General features: G+C 39.4%; 1 protein-coding gene across 4 annotated transcripts in view; it reads left to right on the forward strand.

Moving 5' to 3' along the window:
- Positions 1–25,797, forward strand: part of LOC126236491 (uncharacterized) — a 149,799-nt gene that overhangs the window by 57,963 nt on the left and 66,039 nt on the right. For all 4 annotated transcript variants that reach the window (XM_049945847.1, XM_049945844.1, XM_049945845.1 and 1 more), the window contains exons 7-8: positions 8,458–8,918; positions 11,308–11,561. In XM_049945847.1, the coding sequence (XP_049801804.1) occupies positions 8,458–8,918; positions 11,308–11,561 (715 nt within the window). The remainder of the gene's footprint in view (positions 1–8,457; positions 8,919–11,307; positions 11,562–25,797) is intronic.

Raw genomic sequence — 25,797 nt, forward strand, 5'->3', positions numbered from 1 at the left:
CATTCTACCAATGTCAAAGAGTTGCAAGCCTTTCTCAGAAAAATTCCATACTACCATAAATATCTTCCTGGTGCAGCCGCATTGGCACAGCCACTTCATGCTCTCTTACTTAAAGATGTTAGTTTACACTGGCCACACACTTGTGAATGTGCTTTTACCCAATTAAGGAAAACAAACTTGGCACATTGCTTTGTTACCTTCCAACTAGGCCAACATTTTATTTGACCACAGACACTTGCTAGTATGGCCTTGGGTCTCTTGAGCACAAATATGCAGACAGTTCCGAATGCCCGATTGCGTACACTTCCAAAAATCTGAATCAGTTGCAATAGTGCTACTTGCAGATAGAAAAAGCAGCCCTTGCTATTGTGTACATGCTCAAAAAATTGCATGTATCCCTGTATGGTTCTAAGTTTTGTTCCATTATGATTATAAACCTCTGGTTTCTCTTTCAGTTCTTTGGCATTTTTACCAGACAAAACAGCCCATTGCCTGCAGTGCTGGGCTCTGTTTTTGTCCCACTACAACTATAAGATTAATTTCTGACCCACAGCACAACATGCTAATGTAGATGCTCTTTCTCAGTTACCGATTGGCCGTTATCCGGAATTTGAACAGGATGAAGAGTTGTGATTCCATTTAGACATCAAAGCCCAAAACACTCTGGATGATTTTCCCATTACTAGATCTCAGATTTCAGCGGCTGTTGCACTCGATTCTGTTTTTCGTCAGGTTGTTCAATTCGTCTGACATAGCTGACTGGATAAACCACCAGGCAGATCATTGGCTCCTTTGCGTAATTATTATGCTCTCCGCCACTGCCTCCCAGTTCTTGATGGTGTTGGCTACTGAAGAGTCGGCACCCAGGATTGTGAACCCACCTGTCTTTGGCAGGACATCGTGCACCTTCTCCATCAGAATCATTGGGGTGTTTCTCATACAAATTACTAGCCTGCCACTGTGTTTTGGCCAGATATTGACAATGAGATCATGCATGTTGTGACAGTCTGCCCGCAGTGTGCCACCCATCAAGCGGTACCACAGGCCTCTCTTTTCCCTTGCCCACACACCAGCGCCCCTGGGAGTGCATTCATGCTGATTTTACATGTCTCTTCCTTAACTCCTTTCAGCTTGTTGTAGTTGATGCTTTCTCAAAATTTCCTCATGTGGTTTGTTGCTCTTCCATGTCCTCAGCAGCTATGGCCACAGCTCCCTCAAATATTTTTTCACTAGAATAATCGCCATATCTCCTTGTGACAGACAATGACCCGCAGTTTGTGTCTCTAGGTATTTGTACAGAGAGTGGTATCTGGCATGTTACGACCCCTCTCTTTCATCCCTAGCCCAATGGAAAAGTGGAAAACTCAGATGAAAAAATATATCACTCGATCTTCTGCCGAGGAAGCTCTCAATAGGTTCTTGAGTTTATATAGATTCATTCCAGTTGGCAATAGTAGCCCAGAGGAGCTGCTTCATGGTCACCAGTCCCATATGCTATTTTATCTGCTCACAGCGGTTCCATCTGGGCTCTGCTCCCTGGGCCCATGGGTTTGGTCGGTGCCCTCAGTGGACACCGATGGTTGTCAGTCACTACCGAGGCCGCTGACTTTGCATCATGTGCACCTCTGATGGCTTGGTGTCATGACACTATGACCAGCCCTGTCCATGCATGATCAGGTGCATGATGGAAAGGGTAGGTTTGTACTCACCGTAAAGATGCCACATTGAATTGCAGATAGGCATAATGAAAAGACTGGTACACATTAAGCATTTGGAAAAACCCTTCATCACAAAAGAAAAACACACACGCATTCACACATCAAGCTCTCCTTACACACGTCTGACCACTATCTATCGTTGCTCAGACCAGACTGAGCCTGAGCAGAGATAGTAGCAGTCATGTATATGGGATGCGATCTTGATGTGTGAATGCATAGGTGTTTTTCTTTTGTGGTGGAAGGTTTGGCCAAAAGGTTAATGTGTAACAGTCTTTTCATTGTGCCTGTCTGCACCCAGTGTTTCATCTTTACATTGAGTAGTAATCTGTCCATTCCGTAATTGTAAATAGTAAGTTAAGGCGATCTTTGTCATTACTGTAGGAAGCAAAAATGAGTGACTAGCATATACTATCATTCTGAACAGAAAACTTATATTCGCTCGTTTTTACTCCCTGTAGCAATGACAAAGATTGCCTTAACTTGCTGTTTGTTGAACTTCTGTTCATCACCAGGCTCATTATTTCTGAGTCTGTAGAAGTTGGAACTCTTCGGCTGCTAGTATTCTGTGTTTGGTTGCTATGAACCTCATAGATATAACAACAACAATACTTCATGTAGTAACATATGAGGTGTGTTGAAAAAGTATTGAACCTTATTCTTTCCTGCAAGATTCAACAGGCATTCAGAGCAATGCCATGAGCAACACAAAGGTACAATGGCTTCAAAGATGACTGCACATCAAGTGGACCCTTAACAAGCCAAAATGATCATGTCATTGAGCAAGTGTGGACTTTACTCGTGGAAGATCATTGTTTCACAGTGTAAGAACTTGCAAATGAGGTTGGGGGAAGCATTGGGTAGATACATTCAATTGTGATCAATGATTTGTGCATGAGCAAATTGTCCACAAAATTCATACTGTAACTGCTGCCAAGTGAGTAGAAGCAATACTGTCTGGAAATGGCACATGATATGCTGACAGTGCAAACAGTAACCCCAGCTTTCTGAACATTGTGATCACAGGCAGTCAGATGTGGGTTTATGGATATGATCCAGAAACCAAGATGCAGTTGTCACAGTGGAAATATCCAATTTCCTTATCATGTTAACTATTTTCTTCGACTCACAGGGGGGGTGGTCCATCGTGATTACACACCCCAAAGCCAAACTGTCGCAAAGGAACACTACCGGAAATTTTTCATCACCTTTGTGATGCTGTGTGGTGCAAATTGCCAGATCTGTTGGTAGCAACAACTTAGCAGCTCCACCATGATAATGCACCTGCCCATTCTGTGTATATGATTTAGACTCTCCTCACTAAACACAGTATATGCGTCATTAGTCAGGCTCCCTACCACCATGATGTAGCTGTATGATTTTTGGGTGGTTCATCAAGCTGAAAATGCCTTTGAAGGGAACATGATTTGAGTCAAGAGAAGACAACATGTAGAATGTGACGACCTGGCTGATCACCATTCCAAAAGACACAGAAATAATACATAAGTCACTCATATGTTTACTTGTTAGCATTGAAGATGAATTTAAATATTTGTCATACAGTGAGCTGTGATATACTTACAAAATTTTAATACTAGTATGGTTGCTTCTTAGTTCCACCCATTCTATTATGAATTTTGGTCCAAAAATTTTCCATGTAATACATTGTGTACTTTTTCCATTCGAAATGTTTCTAATGCATACTGACATTTAGGTGTTATACTGTACCATGTACTGCAAATTTCTTTTACTCCTTAACTTCATCACTTGATTTTATCGTGGATTCTGCTGCTTTTTTGAATGAAATTGAAAGAATCTTGCTAGATCATCTGTGAAAACGGGGAAATTTATGCCTTAATTTTCATCTACTTCTGCCTGTTATGATTACTGTATTCATTTTAAATGTGGATTTCTGCTTGTTTGTGTTATTTACTTTCATTTTTATTTGAAAGGGTTTGCATTTTCTCCTATGCACTGAAGGGTTTTACATTTTCCAACATCTAAATCATGTGTGTTCCAGACTTCAGAATAATGATTCACAGTCACTAGAACTGCAGACTTCCTTGTTGATGGCAAACCTGAATTATATTATTACTGAAATTTGTTACATTTCCCAAACATTCTGCATAATTCTGGTGATACCCTATTTGGTATTTGGACCTGTTGATTTTATGATTCCTCCTGTAGTTCCACGTGCACTTTTTTGAGAATTAGGATATAAAGTTGTGTTTGTTGATTCTGAACATCAGTTCTTGAGTGTTAAATGTCATTTGTCTATTACCTTTGATAAAACAGAGGCCCAATGGATGGTATCTTGCCAGTTTTGTTTTGTAGAGAAATTTCAGTTTTCTTGTTCCCTCTTTCCCTCCCTCCCTGCCCTGAGTGTATGAGCAAATGGGTGTGTTTGCTCAGTATTATTCCACCAAAAGTGTTTCCTGTGTTGGGATTAGTTCTCTTGAAGATAATTTTATTTTCCTTGTTTAATTTCTCGTCATTTCTTTCCATCTTAACTCTACTGTGAAGGTGTGCTGTATTTTGGTAGTATCAGATTTCACTATTGATGATTTATTTGTAATGAACCTATTCTGTGCATCATTAACTACTTTGCTATCAGAATCCTTGTTTGTGCCCTTTCTGTTAAATGTTCATAATTTCTGTGTAGTTTGTGTAATGGCAAACCATGTTATTGTGAAACTCACCAATGAGTTAACTAGGAAGTCACCAAGTCTTATACTTTCATGGGCACTTTCTTCCTATGCTTCCCGAAGGAACACTCATCTATAGTGCAATGTTGCTTTGTTATTTACTGTTACTACACCACCAAATTAGAAGTGAAGCTGTATGCTGCAATGAGAAACCACCAGCTTAGTGACAAACATATAGAGGTATGGAATTTTCTCTCCCCTTCCTGTTTTATTCTTCCTATTTAGAAGAAGTTATTTAGGATATCTGCATGTATAAGAGTTGAGAAAAATCACTAAATATAATATGAACCATGGACCTTGCCGTTGGTGGGGAGGCTTGTGTGCCTCAACGACACAGATAGCCGTACCGTAGGTGCAACCACAAGGAGGGGTATCTGTTGAGAGGCCAGACAAACGTACGTGGTTCCTGAAGAGGGGCAGCAGCCTTTTCAGTAGTTGCAGGGGCAACAGTCTGGATGATTGACTGATCTGGCCTTGTAACACTAACCAAAACGGCCTTGCTGTGCTGGTACTGCGAACGGCTGAAAGCAAAGGGAAACTACAGCCGTAATTTTCCCCAAGGGCATGCAGCTTTAATGTATGATTAAATGATGATGGCGCCCTCTTGGGTAAAATATTCCAGAGGTAAAATAGTCCCCCATTCGGATTTCCGGGCGGGGACTACTCAAGAGGATGTCGTTATCAGGAGAAAGAAAACTGGCGTTCTACGGGTCGGAGCATGCAATGTCAGATCCCTTAATCGGGCAAGTAGGTTAGAAAATTTAAAAAGGGAAATGGATAGGTTAAAGTTAGATATACTGGGAATTAGTGAAGTTCAGTGGCAGGAGGAACAAGACTTCTGGTCAGGTGACTACAGGGTTATAAACACAAAATCAAATAGGGGTAATGCAGGAGTAGGTTTAATAATGAATAGGAAAATAGGAATGCGGGTAAGCTACTACAAACAGCATAGTGAACGCATTATTGTGGCCAAGATAGATACGAAGCCCACACCTACTACAGTAGTACAAGTTTGTATGCCAACTAGCTCTGCAGATGACGAAGAAATTGAAGAAAAGTATGATGAAATAAAAGAAATTATTCAGATAGTGAAGGGAGACGAAAATTTAATAGTCATGGGTGACTGGAATTCGAGTGTAGGAAAAGGGAGAGAAGGAAACATAGTAGGTTAATATGGACTGGGGCTAAGATTTGAAAGAGGAAGCCGCGTGGTAGAATTTTGCACAGAGCATAACTTAATCATAGCTAACACTTGGTTTAAGAATCATGAAAGAAGGTTGTATACATGGAAGAAGCCTGGAGATACTAAAAGGTATCAGATAGATTATATAATAGTAAGACAGAGATTTAGGAACCAGGTTTTAAATTGTAAGACATTTCCAGGGGCAGATGTGGACTCTGATGAGATAAAAGAAATTATTCAGGTAATGAAGGGAGACGAAAATTTAATAGTCATGGGTGACTGGAATTCGAGAGTAGGAAAAGGAAGAGAAGGAAACGTAGTAGGTGAATCTGGATTGGGGCTAAGAAATGAAAGAGGAAGCTGCCTGGTAGAATTTTGCACAGAGCATAACTTAACCATAGCTAACACTTGGTTCAAGAATCATGAAAGAAAGTTGTATACATGGAAGAACCCTGGAGATACTAGAAGGTTTCAAATAGATTATATAATGGTAAGACAGAGATTTAGGAACCAGGTTTTTAATTGTAAGACATTTCCAGGGGCAGATGTGGACTCTGACCACAATCTATTGGTTATGAACTGTAGATTAAAACTGAAGAAACTGCAAAAAGGTGGGAATTTAAGGGGATGGGACCTGGATAAACTGAAGGAACCAGAGGTTGTACAGAGTTTCAGGGAGAGCATGAGGCAACAATTGACAGGAATGGGGGAAAGAAATACAGTAGAAGAAGAATGGGTAGCTTTGAGAAATGAAATAGTGAAGGCAGCAGAGGATCAAGTAGGTGAAAAGACAAGGGCTAGTAGAAATCCTTGGGTAACAGAAGACATACTGAATTTAATTGATGAAAGGAGAAAATACAAAAATGCAGTAAGTGAAGTAGGCAAAAAGGAATACAAATGTCTCAAAAATGAGATCAACAGGAAGTGCAAAATGGCTAAGCAGGGATGGCTAGAGGACAAATGTAAGGATGTAGAGGCTTATCTCACGAGGGGTAAGATAGATACCACCTACAGGAAAATTAAAGAGACCTTTGGAGCAAAGAGAACCACTTGCATGAATATCAAGAGCTCAGGTGGAAACCCAGTTCTAAGCAAAGAAGGGAAAGCAGAAATGTGGAAGGAGTATATAGAGGGTCTTCTATACAGGGGCAATGTTCTTGAGAACAATGTTATGGAAATAGAAGAGGAAGTAGATGAAGATGAGATGGGAGATACGATACTGTGTGAAGAGTTTGACAGAGCACTGAAAGACCTAAGTCAAAACAAGGCCCCGGTAGTAGCCAACATTCCATTAGAACTACTGACAGCCTTGGAAGAGCCAGTCCTGACAAAACTCTACCATCTGGTGAGCAAGATGTATGACACAGGCAAAATTCCCTCAGACTTCAAGAAGAATATAATAATTCCAATCCCAAAGAAAGCAGGTGTTGACAGATGTGAAAATTACCGAACTATCAGTTTAATAAGTCACAGCTGCAAAATACTAACGCGAATTCTTTACAGACGAATGGAAAAACTGGTAGAAGCCGACCTCGGGGAAGATCAGTTTGGATTCCGTAGAAATGTTGGAACACGTGAGGCAATACTGACCCTACGACTTATCTTAGTAGAAAGATTAAGGAAAGGCAAATCTACATTTCTAGCATTTGTAGACTTAGAGAAAGCTTTTGACAATGTTGATTGGAATACTCTCTTTCAAATTCTGAAGGTGGCAGGGGTAAAATACAGGGAGCGAAAGGCTATTTATAATTTGTACAGAAACCAAATGGCAGTTATAAGAGTCGAGGGGTATGAAAGGGAAGCAGTCCTTGGGAAGGGTGTGAGACAGGGTTGTAGCCTATCCCCGATGTTATTCAATCTGTATATTGAGCAAGCAATAAAGGAAACAAAAGAAAAATTCGGAGTGGGTATTAAAATCCATGGAGAAGAAATAAAAACTGTGAGGTTCGCCGATGACATTGTAATTCTGTCAGAAACAGCAAAGGACTTGGAAGAGTAGTTGACGGAATGGACAGTGTCTTAAAAGGAGGGTATAAGATGAACATCAGCAAAAGCAAAACGAGGATAATGGAATGTAGTTGAATTTAGTCGGGTGATGCTGAGGGAATTAGATTAGGAAATGAGACACTTAAGGTAGTAAAGGAGTTTTGCTATTTGGGGAGCAAAATAACTGATGATGGTCGAAATAGAGAGGATATAAAATGTAGACTGGCAATGGCAAGGAAAGCATTTCTGAAGAAGAGAAATTTGTTAACATCAAGTATTGATTTAAGTGTTAGGAAGTATTTTCTGAAAGTATTTGTATGGAGTGTAGCCATATATGGAAGTGAAACGTGGACGATAAATAGTTTGGACAAGAAGAGAATAGAAGCTTTCGAAATGTGGTGCTACAGAAGAATGCTGAAGATTAGATGGGTAGATCACATAAGTAATGAGGAGGTATTGAATAGAATTGGGGAGAAGAGGAGTTTGTGGCAGAACTTGACTAGAAGAATGGATCAGTTGGTAGGACATATTCTGAGGCATCAAGGGATCACCAATTTAGTACTGGAGGGCAGCGTGGATGGTAAAAATCATAGAGGGAGACCAAGAGATGAGTACACTAAGCAGATTCAGAAGGATGTAGGCTGCAGTAGGTACTGGGCGATGAAGAAGCGTGCACAGGATAGAGTAGCATGGAGAGCTGCATCAAACCAGTCTCAGGACTGAAGACTACAACAACAACAATATGATAAGTCTAATGGAATAATTTTCTCCAACACAGTGATATTTAATGTTAATTTGACTATTGTTGCATGAACTGATCGTACTACCTGATTATATTTTAAATGATTTTTACATTTTTCTTTTCCAGACCATTTATATTGACCTTGCTGTGGGCTGTACTAATAAAAATTCGCAAGTGTTTCGTGAAAGTTAAGAGAAAATCTGAGCCTGACAGTGATGCTGCAATTTTCTCTTTGAAACTGGCAAGAGATGTACTCTCCAAGATTGATCCTCTTTGCTGTGTTCCAGAAACTGATTCAAGTAGTTTTGCAGAGACAGTGGCAAAAATTGCAGCATTAATAAATGCTTACTGTGAAACTGGGCAAGAAACAGTGCCTGCATTGACAAATGGTTTGATTTACAATGTAGATTTGTGCCATATATACTTGAAAGTATTACAGAAGTTTCCCTTGCTCAACATGTGTAAAGAAGTCCAGAGCATTGTTTTACTGAGTACCATTGCCATATTGCTTGCCACAGAGAAGATTTATCGCCCTGCTGCTGCAGAAGACAAACTTCTGAAGGAGACTTGTTGTGAGATACTTATTGGTGAGTATAAATGAGATTGCTTGATATACACTCCTGGAAATTGAAATAAGAACACCGTGAATTCATTGTCCCAGGAAGGGGAAACTTTATTGACGCATTCCTGGGGTCAGATACATCACATGATCACACTGACAGAACCACAGGCACATAGACACAGGCAACAGAGCATGCACAATGTCGGCACTAGTACAGTGTATATCCACCTTTCGCAGCAATGCAGGCTGCTATTCTCCCATGGAGACGATCGTAGAGATGCTGGATGTAGTCCTGTGGAACGGCTTGCCATGCCATTTCCACCTGGCGCCTCAGTTGGACCAGCGTTCGTGCTGGACGTGCAGACCGCGTGAGACTACGCTTCATCCAGTCCCAAACATGCTCAATGGGGGACAGATCCGGAGATCTCGCTGGTCAGGGTAGTTGACTTACACCTTCTAGAGCACGTTGGGTGGCACGGGATACATGCGGACGTGCATTGTCCTGTTGGAACAGCAGGTTCCCTTGCCGGTCTAGGAATGGTAGAACGATGGGTTCGATGACGGTTTGGATGTACCGTGCACTATTCAGTGTCCCCTCGACGATCACCAGTGGTGTACGGCCAGTGTAGGAGATCGCTCCCCACACCATGATGCCGGGTGTTGGCCCTGTGTGCCTCGGTCATATGCAGTCCTGATTGTGGCACTCACCTGCACGGCGCCAAACACACATACGACCATCATTGGCACCAAGGCAGAAGCGACTCTCATCGCTGAAGACAACACGTCTCCATTCGTCCCTCCATTCACGCCTGTCGCGACACCACTGGAGGCGGGCTGCACGATGTTGGGGCGTGAGCGGAAGACGGCCTAACGGTGTGCGGGACCGTAGCCCAGCTTCATGGAGACGGTTGCGAATGGTCCTCGCCGATACCCCAGGAGCAACAGTGTCCCTAATTTGCTGGGAAGTGGCGGTGCGGTCCCCTACGGCACTGCGTAGGATCCTACGGTCTTGGCGTGCATCCGTGCGTCGCTGCGGTCCGGACCCAGGTCGACGGGCACGTGCACCTTCCGCCGACCACTGGCGACAACATCGATGTACTGTGGAGACCTCACGCCCCACGTGTTGAGCAATTCGGCGGTACGTCCACCCGGCCTCCCGCATGCCCACTATACGCCCTCGCTCAAAGTCCGTCAACTGCACATACGGTTCACGCCCACGCTGTCGCGGCATGCTACCAGTGTTAAGGACTGCGATGGGGCTCAGTATGCTACGGCAAACTGGCTGACACTGACGGCGGCGGTGCACAAATGCTGCGCAGCTAGCGCCATTCGACGGCCAACACCGCGGTTCCTGGTGTGTCCGCTGTGCCGTGCGTGTGATCATTGCTTGTACAGCCCTCTCGCAGTGTCCGGAGCAAGTATGGTGGGTCTGACACACCGGTGTCAATGTGTTCTTTTTTCCATTTCCGGGAGTGTATTTATATCAGAAGGTATTGCAATAATTTTAAATTTTAGTTTCTTCAGAGAGCTTACTTTTATTTGTAACTCTATACTTACATTGTGTATGGGGATTTGAAAGAAATTAAACAGGTTATTGTCTATCAGCATGCTAATTTGTCAAAGTTTCTGCTAGTAACAACATGGATTAGAAATTTTTGTTCAAAGTAGTAATAATTGTTGTCTTCAGTCAAACAATGGAAAATCCAGAGTAGAATGTAACAATATTATGAAAAGGAAAATTAGAACTCACCATATAGTGGAGATGCTGAGTCGCAGATACACACACACACACACACACACACACACACACACATGACTGCAGTCTCAGGCAACTAGAACCACATAACGAAACACAATTTTTGTCTTGTATTGTGTTACAGTCTCTAAATAAAATAAAAGGTATCGATCACTTAAGACCACACTTCCATTGGGCCTGAAAAGCAGTTGGGAGAAAACTGACTTTACATCTGCAGTACTGTCAAGTTCTCCCAGTACTTTGTGTCAAATGAAAAATACAATATAGAAAATAGTTAATTATAAAGTGATAAAAAGTCCGACAATTACTTTCCTGCAGAAGGCACAAACCTAGGTACTAATGATAGATCCACTTCAAATTTGAAAAGCATCACATGCTCGTCATCACAAGTGGGTTCCTTCTAACAACACTGGACTGAACTGGAAGTACAACGGCTCAGATCCCCAACTAGCCATCCAGATTTAAGTTTTGCTTGATTCCCCTAATCATTTAGGCAAATGCTATGATAGTTCCTTCGAACCTGTGTGTGTGTGTGGGGGGGGGGGGGGGCTGTCAGATAGAGAGAGAGAGAGAGAGAGAGAGAGACATACATAGATTGTCACACTTGCATGAATTCGAAGCAAGTAACTGAACCATTTTTAGGTTTGTCATGTTGCAGGTTTGTTGGAAAATGTGAGCAACATAGGCTGTCATTTGCGACTGAGTCATATTATACTCCGTGTAAATGCACTGAGTTTAGCCCCTCATTGTACTCACCTTCGGCAACAGCTACTATCAAGTTTAGCGTTGCAAATGATGAGTGGCTCTATAGAGGAGCAGCTGCTCACTGAGAACTTGGATGTCCTGTTGGAGAACAGTGAATGTGGCTCTGCATGGGAAATTGGCACAGCAGTGTTGCAAGCGCTTTATAAGGTAATAAAAATTATTGTTTTCTTGTTAACTTTGAATTTTTCATGCAAACCATTTCTTAAGGAATTTACTTTTTAATTTATATTTAATAACAATACCTAAATATTGGGAACACCACATTTTAGGAAAGTAATAATTATCAAATTTTCATAAAGTTCAATGGTTTTATTTGTATCAGACATTGCTTTCCACAATTCACGAACCTCTTTTTCTGTTGTGATTATTATTATTATTATTATAATTATATTTGTTTGAATGCACAACAGACAGGTCTGTACTGCAAATAATTTTTAGGGGAGTTACTCATAGGAAATTCTCAGTTATAATATGCAGAGGGATTCAAGAACAACTTATCATTTTATGAAACTGGTGCTACTGATTAAGTCAAAACAAAGCACTCTTTTAAAATAAATAATAGACTACTTGTTTCTGACTGTTACTGATGTGATAAATAGGAGATCAATCCTATTGAGTGCCATGACCTCTATCTATTTGTATTTTGTTTTTACATACTTCTTGGTAAAAAGCATGTTTGTGATAGGATCTATATTAACATCAACATATGCATAAAATTGTCAGGATTGCAAATTTGTGACTACGGCAGTTTCTTCTCGACCCGGGATACAAAGTGTGCCCTAGTTTTTAAAATTTCACTATAACAGGGATGTTTAAAGGAGTTTGTAATTAGTAATTTGTTATAAATGTAATTAATAGCATTAATTTGCAGCAACAATTTATGCTCATAACAACTGTTAAAATGATGAGTGCCAGTCTCAATACCTGCATTAATAATGGTGCACAAAATTTTCCTGCTTTCTTTTAAATGTTTGTGTTGTCTGTTGAACAATGAGACGGGCAGCTAGGACCTACCAGCCAGTTCCTTTCTAATTTCTATTGAAGTTTTGTGCACAGATGCGACCATGTAACTCATGGGAAGAAAAATACAGACTATGACTAAGATCTAGCATTCTTTTTGGCTAGGGGACATGACCCCCTCCCTGCCCTTCCCTTTTCAATCTGACCATGAGGATATTTGCTATTGAAATTCTCATACCATCATGATGAAACATATCCTCTTACAGACAAGAAGAGGTACAGTTTTCAACAATTGCAGTAACGTATTTCAAATGAAGGGTAGGTAATGTGAAAGATTCAAATGCGATGGCAGTATAAGGTCCTATTAATTAATCTTATACAATCCCAGCCTATAAGTCAATAGAGGAATAATTGCTGGTGGTATGAAATGAGCATGGCATGTGGACTTTCATCTTTCACTTGGATCTTATGATTAGATTAGATTAGATTAGGTTAGATTAATACTTGTTCCATAGATCATGAATACGACACTTCGTAATGATGTGGGAAGTGTCAGGTTAATAAAAGATGTCTGTACAAGATATTACATTACACAAAATATTGCATGACACTAATGTTTAAGTTCCCCCTCCCCTTAATTTATATCTAAAATTTCAGCCAATGAGTAGAAGGAGTTGTCATCTAGAAATTATTTTAATTTATTTTTAAGTGTTAGTTGGCTATCTGTCAGGCTTTTGATGCTGTTTGGTAGGTGACTAAAGACTTTTGTGGCAGCATAATTTACCACTTTCTGTGCCAAAGTCAGATTTAACCCTGCATAGTGAAGATCATCCTTTCTCCCGGTGTTATAACTATGCACACTGCTATTACTTTTGATCTGGGTTGGATTATTAACAACAAATTTCATAAGTGAATATATATACTGTGAGGTTACTGTGAGGATCCCTAGATCATTAAATAGATGTCTGCAAGATGACCGCGGGTGGGCTCCAGCAATTATTCTGATTACACGTTTATGAGCAATGAATACTTTTCTACTCAACGATGAATTACCCCAGAATATGATGCCATACTAACGCAGTGAATGAAAGTAGGCATAGTAAGCTAATTTACTGAGATTCTTGTCACCAAAATTTGCAATAACCCTAATAGCATACATAGCTGAACTCAGACGTTTCAGCAGACCATCAATGTGTTGCTTCCAGTTTAACCTCTCATCACTGGACACACCTAAAAATTTTGAAAATTCTACCTTAGCTACAGACTTCTGTTCAAAGTCTATATTTATTATTGGAGTTGTGCCATTTACTGTACGGAACTGTATATACTGTGTTTTATCAAAATTTAAAGAGAGTCCGTTTGCTGAGAACCACTTAATAATTTTGTGAAAAACATCATTTACAATTACATCGCTTAATTCTTGGTTTTTGGATGTTATTACTATACTTGTATCATCAGCAAAAAGAACTAACTTTGCATCTTCATCAATGTGGAATGGTAAGTTATTAATGTATATCAATAACAGTAAAGGACCTAAAACTGAACCCTGTGGGACCCCGTACTTGATAGCCCCCCAGTTTGAGGAATCAGCTGTTGTTTTAACATTACATGAACCACTTATTTTAACTTTCTGCATTCTTCCAGTTAAGTATGAATTAAACCATTTGTGCACTGCCCCACTCAAACCATAATGATTTAGCTTATCTAAAAGAATTCCATGATTTACACAATCAAAGGCCTTTGAGAGATCACAAAAAATACCAATGGGTGATGTCCGGTTATTCAGAGCATTTAATATTTGATCAGTGAAAGTGTATATAGCATTTTCTGTTGAAAAGCCTTTCTGAAAACCAACCTGACATTTTGTTAGTACTTTATTTTTACAAATATGGGAGGCTACTCTTGAATACATTACTTTCTCAAAAATTTTTGATAGAGCTGTCAGAAGAGAGATTGGGTGGTAGTTGTTGACATCTGACGTATCCCCCTTTTTATGCAGTGGTATTACAATGGCATATTTCAGTCTATCGGGGAAATCACCCTGCTCCAAAGAGTTATTACATACGTGGCTGAGAATCCTACTTATCTGTGGGGAACAAGCTTTAAGTACCTTGCTGGAAATGCCATCAATTCCGTAAGAGTTTTTACTTTTCAGTGAGTTTATTATTTCACTGATTGAAGAGGGAGAGGTTGGTGGAATTTCAATTGTTTCAAACTGCACAGGTATGGCCTCTTCTATTAGTAGCCTTCCCTCTTCTAGTGAAGATCTAGATCCTATTTTCTCCACAACATTTAAAAAATGATTATTGAAAATATTTTCAATTTCTGATTGTTTGTTAGTACACTTGTCATTCACTTTTATGGCACTAAAGTCTTCCTGTGCTCTTGGTTGCCCTGTTTCCCATTCAATAATATTCCAAATTGCTTTAATTTTATTATCAGAGTTGCTGATCTCAGACATGATACACATGCTACTGGACTTTTTAATAACTTTTCTTAGTACCGCACAATAGTTTTTATAATATTGAACAATTTCGGGGTTAGTACTTCCTCTTGCTGTTCGATACGGTTCTCTTTTACGGTTGCAAGATATTCTTATTCCTTTAGTTAGCCAAGGTTTTTTATATGTTTTCTTGGAATTATGTTTAACTATTTTCTTGGGAAAACAATTTTCAAATACCCTTAAAAATGTATCGTGAAATAAGTTATATTTCAAGTTTGCATCAGGTTCCTTATACACTTCATCCCAGTCTAGCTGCTGTAGGCTTTCCCTAAAGTTTGCAATATTTATATTGTTAATTGAACGCACTGCTTTGAAAGTCTGATTTGATATACTGCATGGAGCTATGTCATGTACTGTAACTAGCTGTGCACCATGATCTGACCATTCTCAAAAGGATAAGCATTTATGTCCTTAAACTTAACTTGGTCTATAAAAAAGTTATCTATCAATGTACTGCTGTTCTTTGTTATCCAAGTAGGAAAATCAATGACGGAGCTCAAATTGAAAGAACTGAGTAATACTACAAGGTCATTCTTCCTATTACACTCTTTCAGAGAATCAACATTGAAATCCCCACAAATGATAATTTGCTTTCCCCTGTCTGACAGATAGCACAACAAAGCATCCAAGTTTTCTAGAAATAGCTGGAAATTCCCTGAGGGGGACCTATACACTGTTACAATTATGAAAGTGCCATCATTTAGTTTAAGTTCAGTGGCACATGCTTCCATATGTTGCTCTACACAAAATTTTTTAGTTTCTAAATTTTTTACACTGTGGAAGCTTTTGACATATATGGCAAATATGCTAGTTGATAACACCGTCACAGTTGAAAGAGGCCTCATCCATGAACAGTACAAATGTAAGTAGTTCAGCACTGCAGTACTACACTGGATAACCTATTGATGGGACTGAGCTCAGGTTTCAAAGTCATTTGACCACATTCCTTGCACTCTGGTTGTGGTAGGGTTGTAGTTGCTGCTCCACCACCCTCCACATTTTTATCTTTGGAGTGTGGAATTTCCTAGGCAAGTCAACAGATGCTTGTTGATGTATCTTTCTTTACACATTCCAACACCATCTCCTCAGATTTTACTGAGTAAACAATTTTTTTTATTGAGAACGTTGGTGTATTCTCTGTGGCTTGAACGGCCCTCTTTTTTTATCCACAATGCTCCTCTATGGAACTCCGAAATGGAATTGTCACAGATGATTGTGTGTTGTTTTTGATGTTGCGCCACAAACCTTATTGTGACATGCAGTTGTATGTTATGAGCATCAGAATTTTACTAACGTGTGTGTCTCACTCATAACCCATTCAAGAGCCAATACCTCAAATTTTCTTTTGCGCCTATTGGCTCTTCTTATCAAAATACCCTGTTTGTGGGATATTTGGAGGTCTGTATAGTTTTGATCCTTTATCTTGTAGTTTGTTGTGCAGAGTGCATTCAACTTTTGAGATAATTTGAGATGATTCCTGCAGAGATGGTAGTCATCATTATTTAATTTATTCTAACAATGTATGTTTCTGTGTAACAACGTTCTGCAAATGTTCATTATTGCATTACAAACATATTGTCAGATGCATCTTTGTTTTTGTGGCACAGTTGCCTAGCCATCAAATTTTGGACCCACAGCAGCATCTTCAGAGGGAGCTGACAGACTGAAGATCCATCCTATTATTGCTGACAGGGTTACCACATACGGAGGGAAAGCCTTGGATTTAAATCTCTTTATGTCTTCTGCCTTGTTCCTTATTTCCACCTTAGGTTTTGTTTGTAACAACTAACGTGGCGAGTGCTGTAGCTTCAGTTGTCAGCTTACTCTGATGATGGCTGAAAGATTTATAACTGAAATGTGGGAATAAAGAGAAGAAAAAATAGAGTTTATGCAACCGAACATGTGAAATTTAAGAGCATGGCAAGAAATTGATTTTCTTGTTTTAAGGAGGATTGTTTTGACATTAGTGATTTCCCACATTCAGGACAGGGTGTATAAGACCCGGGAGATCCAGGAAAAATCCAGGGATTTTTTCATCTAGGAGAAAACTGGGAAAAACCTGGGAATTTTTTAGAATTCTGGGAATTTCTTGTTTTAGTTTTCAGTTAAATTTTTGTAATTTTGACTGGTAAGAACCGGTACTCTAACAAAGGATTTTACTATATCCCATTACTGTAGAATAATACTGCAGCATTAAAACATGAACAAGAGAAAAAAATGAAAATAAAACTTAAATTGCGAAGGAAATGTGCCATATAAAATAACAGTGCATGTACAAGCGTCTGCCAACAGCAAAATGTGTCAAAAGCTTTAGGAAGACTATGCTATGCTTCATAACAACAAATTGCCTCCGATGAGTGTGATGTCACAACTGTTTACATTAGATTCATTTAAGCAGTTACAAGTGGGCTCATGCACATGCACAGTTGAGTTGTGTATGAGTAATACCTTCTCCCACTTCTGGCTACAGAAATGTGGCTGTTGACTGTGTAAGCAGCAGTAGCAACAACCAGCCACATGGGGTACCCGGAAAAATTTTACTGGCGCACCAAAGCTGCCAGATTCACATGTGTGCAGCAGGCCTGGATCTACTGGGGAGGGGGGGGGGCTTTATTCATTTGATTTTGAAACTCACTCCTGCTGATTTTTAGACATTTTTGAACACATTCAAAGTTGATTTCTTAATGAATTATAAATTTATTTTTGAATGTGTGCATAATGTACATGATGTATCCTCTTCACATCTAGAAATGAACTTTCCAGCAGACAAAAGGGGGCGGGGCTATACGAGCTCAGCAGAATAAAGCCGAACCAGTGAATGCCAACTGCTGCTTGTTTATGTGGTTGATTCAGTTTGCAGATGTTCAGTATTGTTATAATTACTAGTGAAATCCATAGTTTCAGACTACCAGAGTGGAAATAAATGACTAACGGGAATAACAGGAAAGAAAGATTATGTATTATCTTCTCGGTGTGTCCAAGAAAGTGAAATTCTGATGAAAATTTTGGGCCAGATTGCTACATTAGACAGGGCTAGTTGTAGTCCCCAGCTAGCAGCCACTTAAGTTCCATTGTGGGAGTAGTGCAGAAAATGTATTGTACGAACACATAATCACGCTTAACTGGAGAATAATCACTGGATAACTAAACTGGTGATTGTGGTAGGGTTAGTAAAGTTAACCAGAGAATGAGTTTTGACAGTGGTAGGAATAGTTACAGAATTAGTGATGACAAGAAGGAGAAGGAAGGAGAAGAAACGGGGACATCACACAAATTATGAAAGAATATGATGATTCCAAATTTACACAAAAATTTCATTCTACTACTTTTCGGTCTCGTGCACAAGAAATTGGAGCGTATGAATGAAATGTGAAACTGTTCCCTAACATAAAGCTTTTTGATTGTAGTAGGCCAAATAGGTATTTCGTATTGGTACTTCGTGAATTATATTGTCGTACTATAAAAATAATCATTATTGCTAAAACAGTTGCACTTGTTTGGTGTGTGTTACAATTGCTGTAATATTAGAAAGGCCTATTTTGTTTTATCCAGCACACAGTGGTGAAATAGAAGTAATGGGATCAAGAAACCACACCAGTCTTGGGTACTGTTCGTATTAACAGCTTTTTCAGTATTAGACGACAACATTTCTATTTTTCATGTAGCAAAATGCTTGATGAACTTTGATGAGGTAATAGTTCTTTTGCAGAAAGGAAAGCACACCATGTAAAGCTACATCAAGATTAGAGAGAAAAATCACTAGGACCTAAAGATTGAAGAAATGTGTACTGTCTTGCCTGTCTCTTGTCTTTACTGGTTGTAGGTATCCTATATTTAATTTTATGTTGCGCAGAAGAGCAAGTTATTAGCTAATAGGCAATAAAGAGTCTAGATTTTCTGAAGAGTTCTTGTTCTCCCGGTTACAAATAATCCCATCCAGTATTAATTGCAATTTTTATATTTTATTTTTATTTTTTAGAGGGGCAGAATGTCAAACCAGCCAACTGGGAGCAGGAGAGGCACTACAGGACATTTTAATTTCCACTGTCCTGAAATAGTTTGATGGTATCCATTGCAAAATATACACGTTTGAGTTCCACAGAGCGAAATACAGTGACGTGCAGTAGAAGAATGTTGTTTGAATAGGTGTGGCACTGCACTTTGGCACACTAAAGACCAAATAACTTGTCTTACATTTCCTCGACAATATATATTTTATGTATCAGACTCCAGACTCTTCACAAAGATGTGCACTTCAAGATGAACTTATTTTTGAAAAGTCTTTTTGACATCCTGGTGCGCAGAGCAGTCTGAGTTATAGTGGTGTGTGTGTGTGGGGGGGGGGGGGGGGGATAGTCTCCCCGCGGCCCGTATTTACATTTAGTGATTTTTCTGTTTCCTATTTGTTTACTGCTCTCACGTCAAATGAAAACAAGACTGATTGCTGTGGCTGGTAGCTATCAAGTGAATTAAAATACATTCACATAATTACGGAAGGCTAAAATATGTTACTAATTTCAGATTTTATTTTATTTCCTCCTTTCTGACAGTCGAGCATTAACCGCTTCGCAGAAAAATAAACTTATTTTTGTCAGTTTGCTAAAGAAATTTGACCTTTATTAAGCTTTCCTGCTGAGGCAGTAAATTTATTTGAAACGAAGTGTTTAATTCCACACCATTGGCTAGTTTCAACTGTTTGCTGCATTTCAAGTGCACATTTTCATCTTCTAGCACATATGGCATTATGCCATAATAAAGAACCATACAGTACTGGTACTCCAGGAAATGTACGTCCCGAAAACCATACCGTAAACCTTAATATCAGGTCGAGGCCTACGTCATTGGATATCTGAACATACAAATGTGTGTTTTAAGGCGAACTATGCATTTTAGTATGGTTCATGAAATTCCGATGCTCTTGGAGTATCCTTTAAGGTCTTGTTTCTTTTATGACATATTGTAAGTAAGATCTTTTAATGTTTTACACGTATGAACATACGGGCTTCCTATGTCACCATAGCTGTGCAAGCGTGGTGACGCCTTGTATCTGGCACTCTCTGACAACTACTGAAATGAGTCTATTTCTAACAGGTCGCAGGAAAATATTGCGAATTGTGGTTTTAAAAGTGTTATTTTCAAAGTAAATTTCCTTTTACCCTAGATGAACTGTGTGTGAGAACGAATGTGAATTTCTTAAATCACAGAGCGTTTGCTCTCATTTAAAAATCAACTCTTTGATGATGAGAAGAATTTCAAGCCCATAATATCAGAGATATATGTCGGTATTAAAAATTTGACTGATGTCTTTGTATGATGTATGTTAAAGTGTAACATGCACTAAACAGATCAACATTATATGTGAAAGCTTAGCTTCTCCTGTAGCTTATTAATCTTCAAGACAAATATTATTAATCTTCAAGACAAATATTATATGCAAAGGCTTTGCTTTCTTTGTAGCAGCACTATGTACACTAACTTAAACCATTAACTTTTTCTGTCAATTAACACAGAAAAAGTGTATTTTCACCTGGGAGAAAATGTATTTTTAACCGGAAAATTTGGGGAAAATCCGGGAATTTTTTTTCCTTGTCCGCATATACACCCTGCAGGAAGACCTTCAGGGTTTGATGAAGATAGTTTAAACACATTAATCCGCAATGATCCACATCAGTGTATTCAAGAACTGGCAAAAGTGATGATTTGTGATCATTCCACCATCGTGCGACATTTGCATGCAAAGAGGAAGGTTCAAAAATTGGGTGTATGGGTGCCGCATGCTCTAAGCCAAAATCACAAAATCAGTGGGTGGCCATATGTGCATCTATGCATGCTCGTGTCATCATTGGCTTGTGAACGACACTGACTATTCCCATCATGTACTGTTACTGCCAATGAGGACTGGTGTCTTTGTGGTAACATAAGAAAAAGAAACGAATAGTTGACCACAAACAATGCAGCAACACCCCATACAAAGACCTATGTGCATCCATAAAAGAATGTTATGCACCCGATGGGACAGCAATGGTGAGGTGTCCTACAAATTGCTTCCCCAAGGTGATGACAACTGAGATTTCTTGCAGAAACAATCCAACAACAACGAGCCTGAAGACTGCATAAAGTGATGCTACTCCATGATAATGCCCGTCCGTATTCTGCTAGGCTGGCAAAAACACTGTACAGGAGTTGGTTTGGGAAGCCATTCCACTTCCACCTTATCATGCACCCTCGGATTTTAACCTTTTCCACTCTCTGTCGAACAATTTTCAAGGAACTTTCTTTCCAGGTGAAAATGAACTCCGAACATTGTTCAACGAGTTCTTTGCCTTAAAACCGTGTGATTTCTACACTCACAGAATCAAAAAGTTATCCCAGCATTGCCAGACTGTTGTAAATGGTGAGGAAGAATATATTATTGATGACTAAAGTCTCTGTTGTGATTATTAAACTTATGGAAAAATGCTATGAATTTATGCACCAATTACTTTATGTGAGTGAAATAAAGGGTTAGCTGTAATCATTTTGAATATTAGTTTGAAAATCACTGTGCTTTACTAGGCATGGCCCTGTTGGAGGAGGCAAGCCATTGCCTTCTGCCAGCCTTCGAACTGACTGAACCAGCCAGTTATAAGAGGCTTAAAAGTTTAATGTGGACTCCGAACCCCAGTACTTTTTACATCAACAGACATTTCCAGAGTTGAAAGAAGTGACAGATAAAAACCATAGGTCTGACCTGGGATTGAATCTAAGACCTTTGGATCAGTAGTCTTATACTTTACCACTGAACCACAACTACAAACATTTTACTTCTATTAAATTTGCAACCTCCTCAGATATTTTGTTTGCCTTAGCTCCACAAAAATTTGAATGATTACCTGCTTCAAAAACGGACAATGGACAATTTCTATTGTTAACCGGGAATTAACATTGATTTTACTGCTTGCCTATTTTTTGTGACTCTCACTCCCTTAAGTTGATCTCTGTAGAGTTGTGTTAGTACTTCATAGATTGATAGATTGTAAACACTTATTTTATTTTTATGGATGGTATTTCATACTAAAATTAACTCATTAGTTGTATTGCCATGTCTTCCAATTTTATTGGTGAACACTGAGCCTATTAATGCAGAATTTTTGTATAGAAAATATTTATTTATGTGTTTTGTCTCCATACCTTTGGATGTCATATCTGTGACTCTTTCCACAAGGATATTAGTAATTTTCTTGATCTGCCTGCTGCTCGAACCTCTTTACGTATTATCTGTTATTTAGGAGATGATTGGGCACTACTACTGCTACCATTGGTTCATGGAGCATTTTGTGTTGTTGATATATCTGCTACTGCTGATCTGTGACCTCATCCTAAAACAAAGCCTGACTGTCCTACCTGTAACTACATAAATTTATGTAAGAGTGTCATGAGAGCTACACACTATTTCTCTCTCACAAACTGTCAAATTTCTTCTTAGATCCTAACTCGACTAATATCAGTGTCATCCCTGGTTCTGTGTTAACACACTTTGCAACTTTGTTTATTTATGGCTTATCATGTCAACTATGTTGAATATCCTGGTACTGGTCAAACTGTTAGCTACCACCACACGTATTACTACTAAATTTTCTCTTATGATTTTCTTACAGAGAGACCCTAGATATTCTGTTATGTGATTATACCCTGCATTTCTACAAGTGATGGACTACATATTCCCGAGGATGTTGACCTAGTAGCAGTACTTTCTTTTCTCATGACAGCTGAAGGAGATGGTGTTTTTCTTTTTTGCACATAAATAAAACTACCAGGGCAGATGCTTTCTTTTAGCCTTCTAGCCAGCGTACCTGCCCCCTCACCCATCCCCTTTTACTCCTATGCAGCTCTGACCTGGCTTTGTCCAAAACAACTGTCACAGTCTCTTGACGCTAATGACACATTTTTATGTGAGGATGCTGGACTTAGCGTCAAGTAATTTTTACATATTTGTGCACATGGGTGGTTTGGCTCCCATTACTTTTTCTACTCCTAATTAAGAATTTGAAGAAACTGCCAACAGGTTGACTATACTCATAGCCAAAAGAATTTTGTGCAATAGATTTTATCAACTGCATATTGCTGTTCACAAGGTCCCAGGCTGATTGTAAAATGTAAACTTTCACAGCTGGACTTAATGAAATTAATAAAATATTTTGGGCTACTTTGCCATGGCTTTATGGATTTCATGTTCAAACCCAACATTTCGTTCCCATCTGTGGAGGACATTTTCAGGAGGAACAATTTGAAGAGGAACATTTTCAATATTGTCCGTTTCATACCCTGGGTCACGAGTGACTGCAACAACATTCTGTTTAAGCGTGCTCTGGCACAATGACGTGATACCACGTATGCTTTAAATACCTGGGTGCAATTGGCTGTTGTCGGTTACCATCGTCTGCTGTTGCTATCACCCCATGGTGGAAGACTTAGACACATCTTCTTCAGCACCAGGACTCAGATATCATACAATTTCACACCCTCCTCCATCCTAATTGAAATTCGTGGTGTGCTTAACAATCTCTGTGGCCCCTCTGTATAGCCTTTCATGGCATCCGCTTGCAGTTGACAGTACTTGAGTCCTATAAAAATGAATGGGGTGGTCTCCTGACTGCAGAGCATGATCCACAACAGATGATCTGTCAGTCTCTCCCCTTCTGCAGTTTCCCTTGCACTCTTCTAGTCAATTTTTGTGCATTCTTTTTGTAGTACCCACGTACACCTCCCCCATAGCTGCATGGAATCCTGTATATTCCCACTTTTTCCAGCAGTTTGCTAGCATCTGTGGCCGATTTTAGGTTATTCCGTTTCTTCTGGTGGGTTTGTAGATTACTGCAACACTCTGTTCTGTCAAGATTGTTCCTATGTGGTCAGCAACATCCTCAATGAAAGGCAGGAAAACTTTCAATTTCACATGTGCTTGTGCGTCACTATGATTTTTGTGCAGTGATGTTAATGCTCTTTTTACCTCATCAAATGAATAAACATTCTTGAGCTATGCATTGTTGAGGTGTTTTAATACTGCATCAAGTACTGACAACCACAAGCACATGCCACGAAAAGCTGTATGGAGAGGCCAAAGACATTCTTAACTGTCTATAAACTATCTGCGTGATGTTGAGGTACTCCCAATGCCAGCAAACTACCCATGTGTGTCCCTGATATAAACATATGAGAGACCAGCTCAGACTTGTTCCCAGTATTCATGATATCAAGCACCAGTTACAACAGCTATGGGCCAGCTTGCCTCAGGAGATGTACAACTCCTTTATGACACCCTTCTCAAACAAGTCAATGTATGTATCCAGGCCAGAGGGGTGCAACATCATACTGACATGTGGGCTCATATTTCCAAGTTCTTTATAAATTTGGCTTGATTTTTTGATGACTGAAATAACATTACACGCACCCTTAATCCATGAAATTCAATTTTGTTTTCTTCTCCTCTTCTGGGCCCTTCAGTTTCTTCATCAGGCAGTGTGTATTAGTCAACATTACTTAGGTTGGCATTAACTTGATCAACATGATGCTGCAAAGTGATAAGGTGTGCTATACAGAGACCTGGTTGGCCAAGAGAAACAACTACTAGAGGTTCTTTCTTTATTGAAAGCATAAGGGTGGTGTTCTTTTGGCTGTGACTATGACATTCTGGACAAGATTTCCATGGCTGAACATGATGTTGCGTATTAACATTCACACATTTTGCTCGGATGATGTTAAGAAAGGGGTGGTCACTTGTTGCAGAAAATGCCACACATACTGATCGAGAGAAATGTTGGACTGATTCTCTTCACTTTCCTCCATAATTTTTGGTATTTGCAGATGAACTACAGCATGTCATTACATTATGGGAAAGCGAAGGTGCTGTGAATGTTGAGGATGACGATGAGGTTTTGTCATAAAATGACTGTTGCATACTGCACCATTTTTCATGCACCTTTGATGCTCTTAACTCATCGTCAAATCTTTATAGTGCAGCCAAAGTCTCCTTGAATTATTTACTGGTATTCATCATCTCACATAAAGTTGGATCTGATTCATTTACTGACTGCCCAAATGCACTGGGTAGAAGCTAGATGAACAACCACATCCACAATGAAAGGTTTGTCATAAAACCCAACACACTTTGCACGTAGAAAACTGTACTGACAGTTAAGGCCTTGTTGGTAAGACACTGTTTTTCTGGTACTGGCTGAACTTTAAACAGATAGTGACTTCTTTTGTTTCTGTATCAAAACTGTTGATCTGTCAAATTAAAGATGTCATCAGCTGACCAACTACTCACATCTATAAGTGGACTTAATTTATGGACCAACTCCTAAATGTGACAACTGAAGAAAATTTAAACTTGTATCAGGTATTTGTAACCCTGCCTGAAGAGCAGGAAATAATGCTGATGTATGTCTCAAGTTTCCTTGGATTCATCAAAACTGTTGCAGCTGTTGCTAACTTCATTGTGGTGCCGTTAGTTACTGAAATCATTCCTCTTGCTGTTGTTGTGTCGCTTGTTACAGATGTCTCTCTTGCTACTGATTCCATGCTTCTTATTGTTATGTCTACTGTTTTTTCAGTTATATCAAAATGGTCACAACACAATAAAAAAAGATGCTTGTCACTAATTTGGCATCTTACTTGGCACTAAATGTTGGAAAAGGTTACCAACATAGAGAACTGTCACACTGTGATCAACATAAAGTGCAATATGTGCAGATCAACCAGAAGCAACAAAGCAAAATTGCTAACCAAACTAAATAAATTTAAGGAGTGCAGTTTTGTCATTCACTCAAGAATAACAACCCACACAATGTCAAAAGAGTCCAGAACAATTAGTGAGTTTGTAACATCTTCATGACTGTAGATGCATACTGAACACTTCATAATCCAGGAGAGGATACATCT

The sequence above is a fragment of the Schistocerca nitens genome, chromosome 2 (genome assembly GCF_023898315.1).
Source record: "Schistocerca nitens isolate TAMUIC-IGC-003100 chromosome 2, iqSchNite1.1, whole genome shotgun sequence".
Classification (NCBI taxonomy): Eukaryota; Metazoa; Arthropoda; class Insecta; order Orthoptera; family Acrididae; genus Schistocerca; species Schistocerca nitens.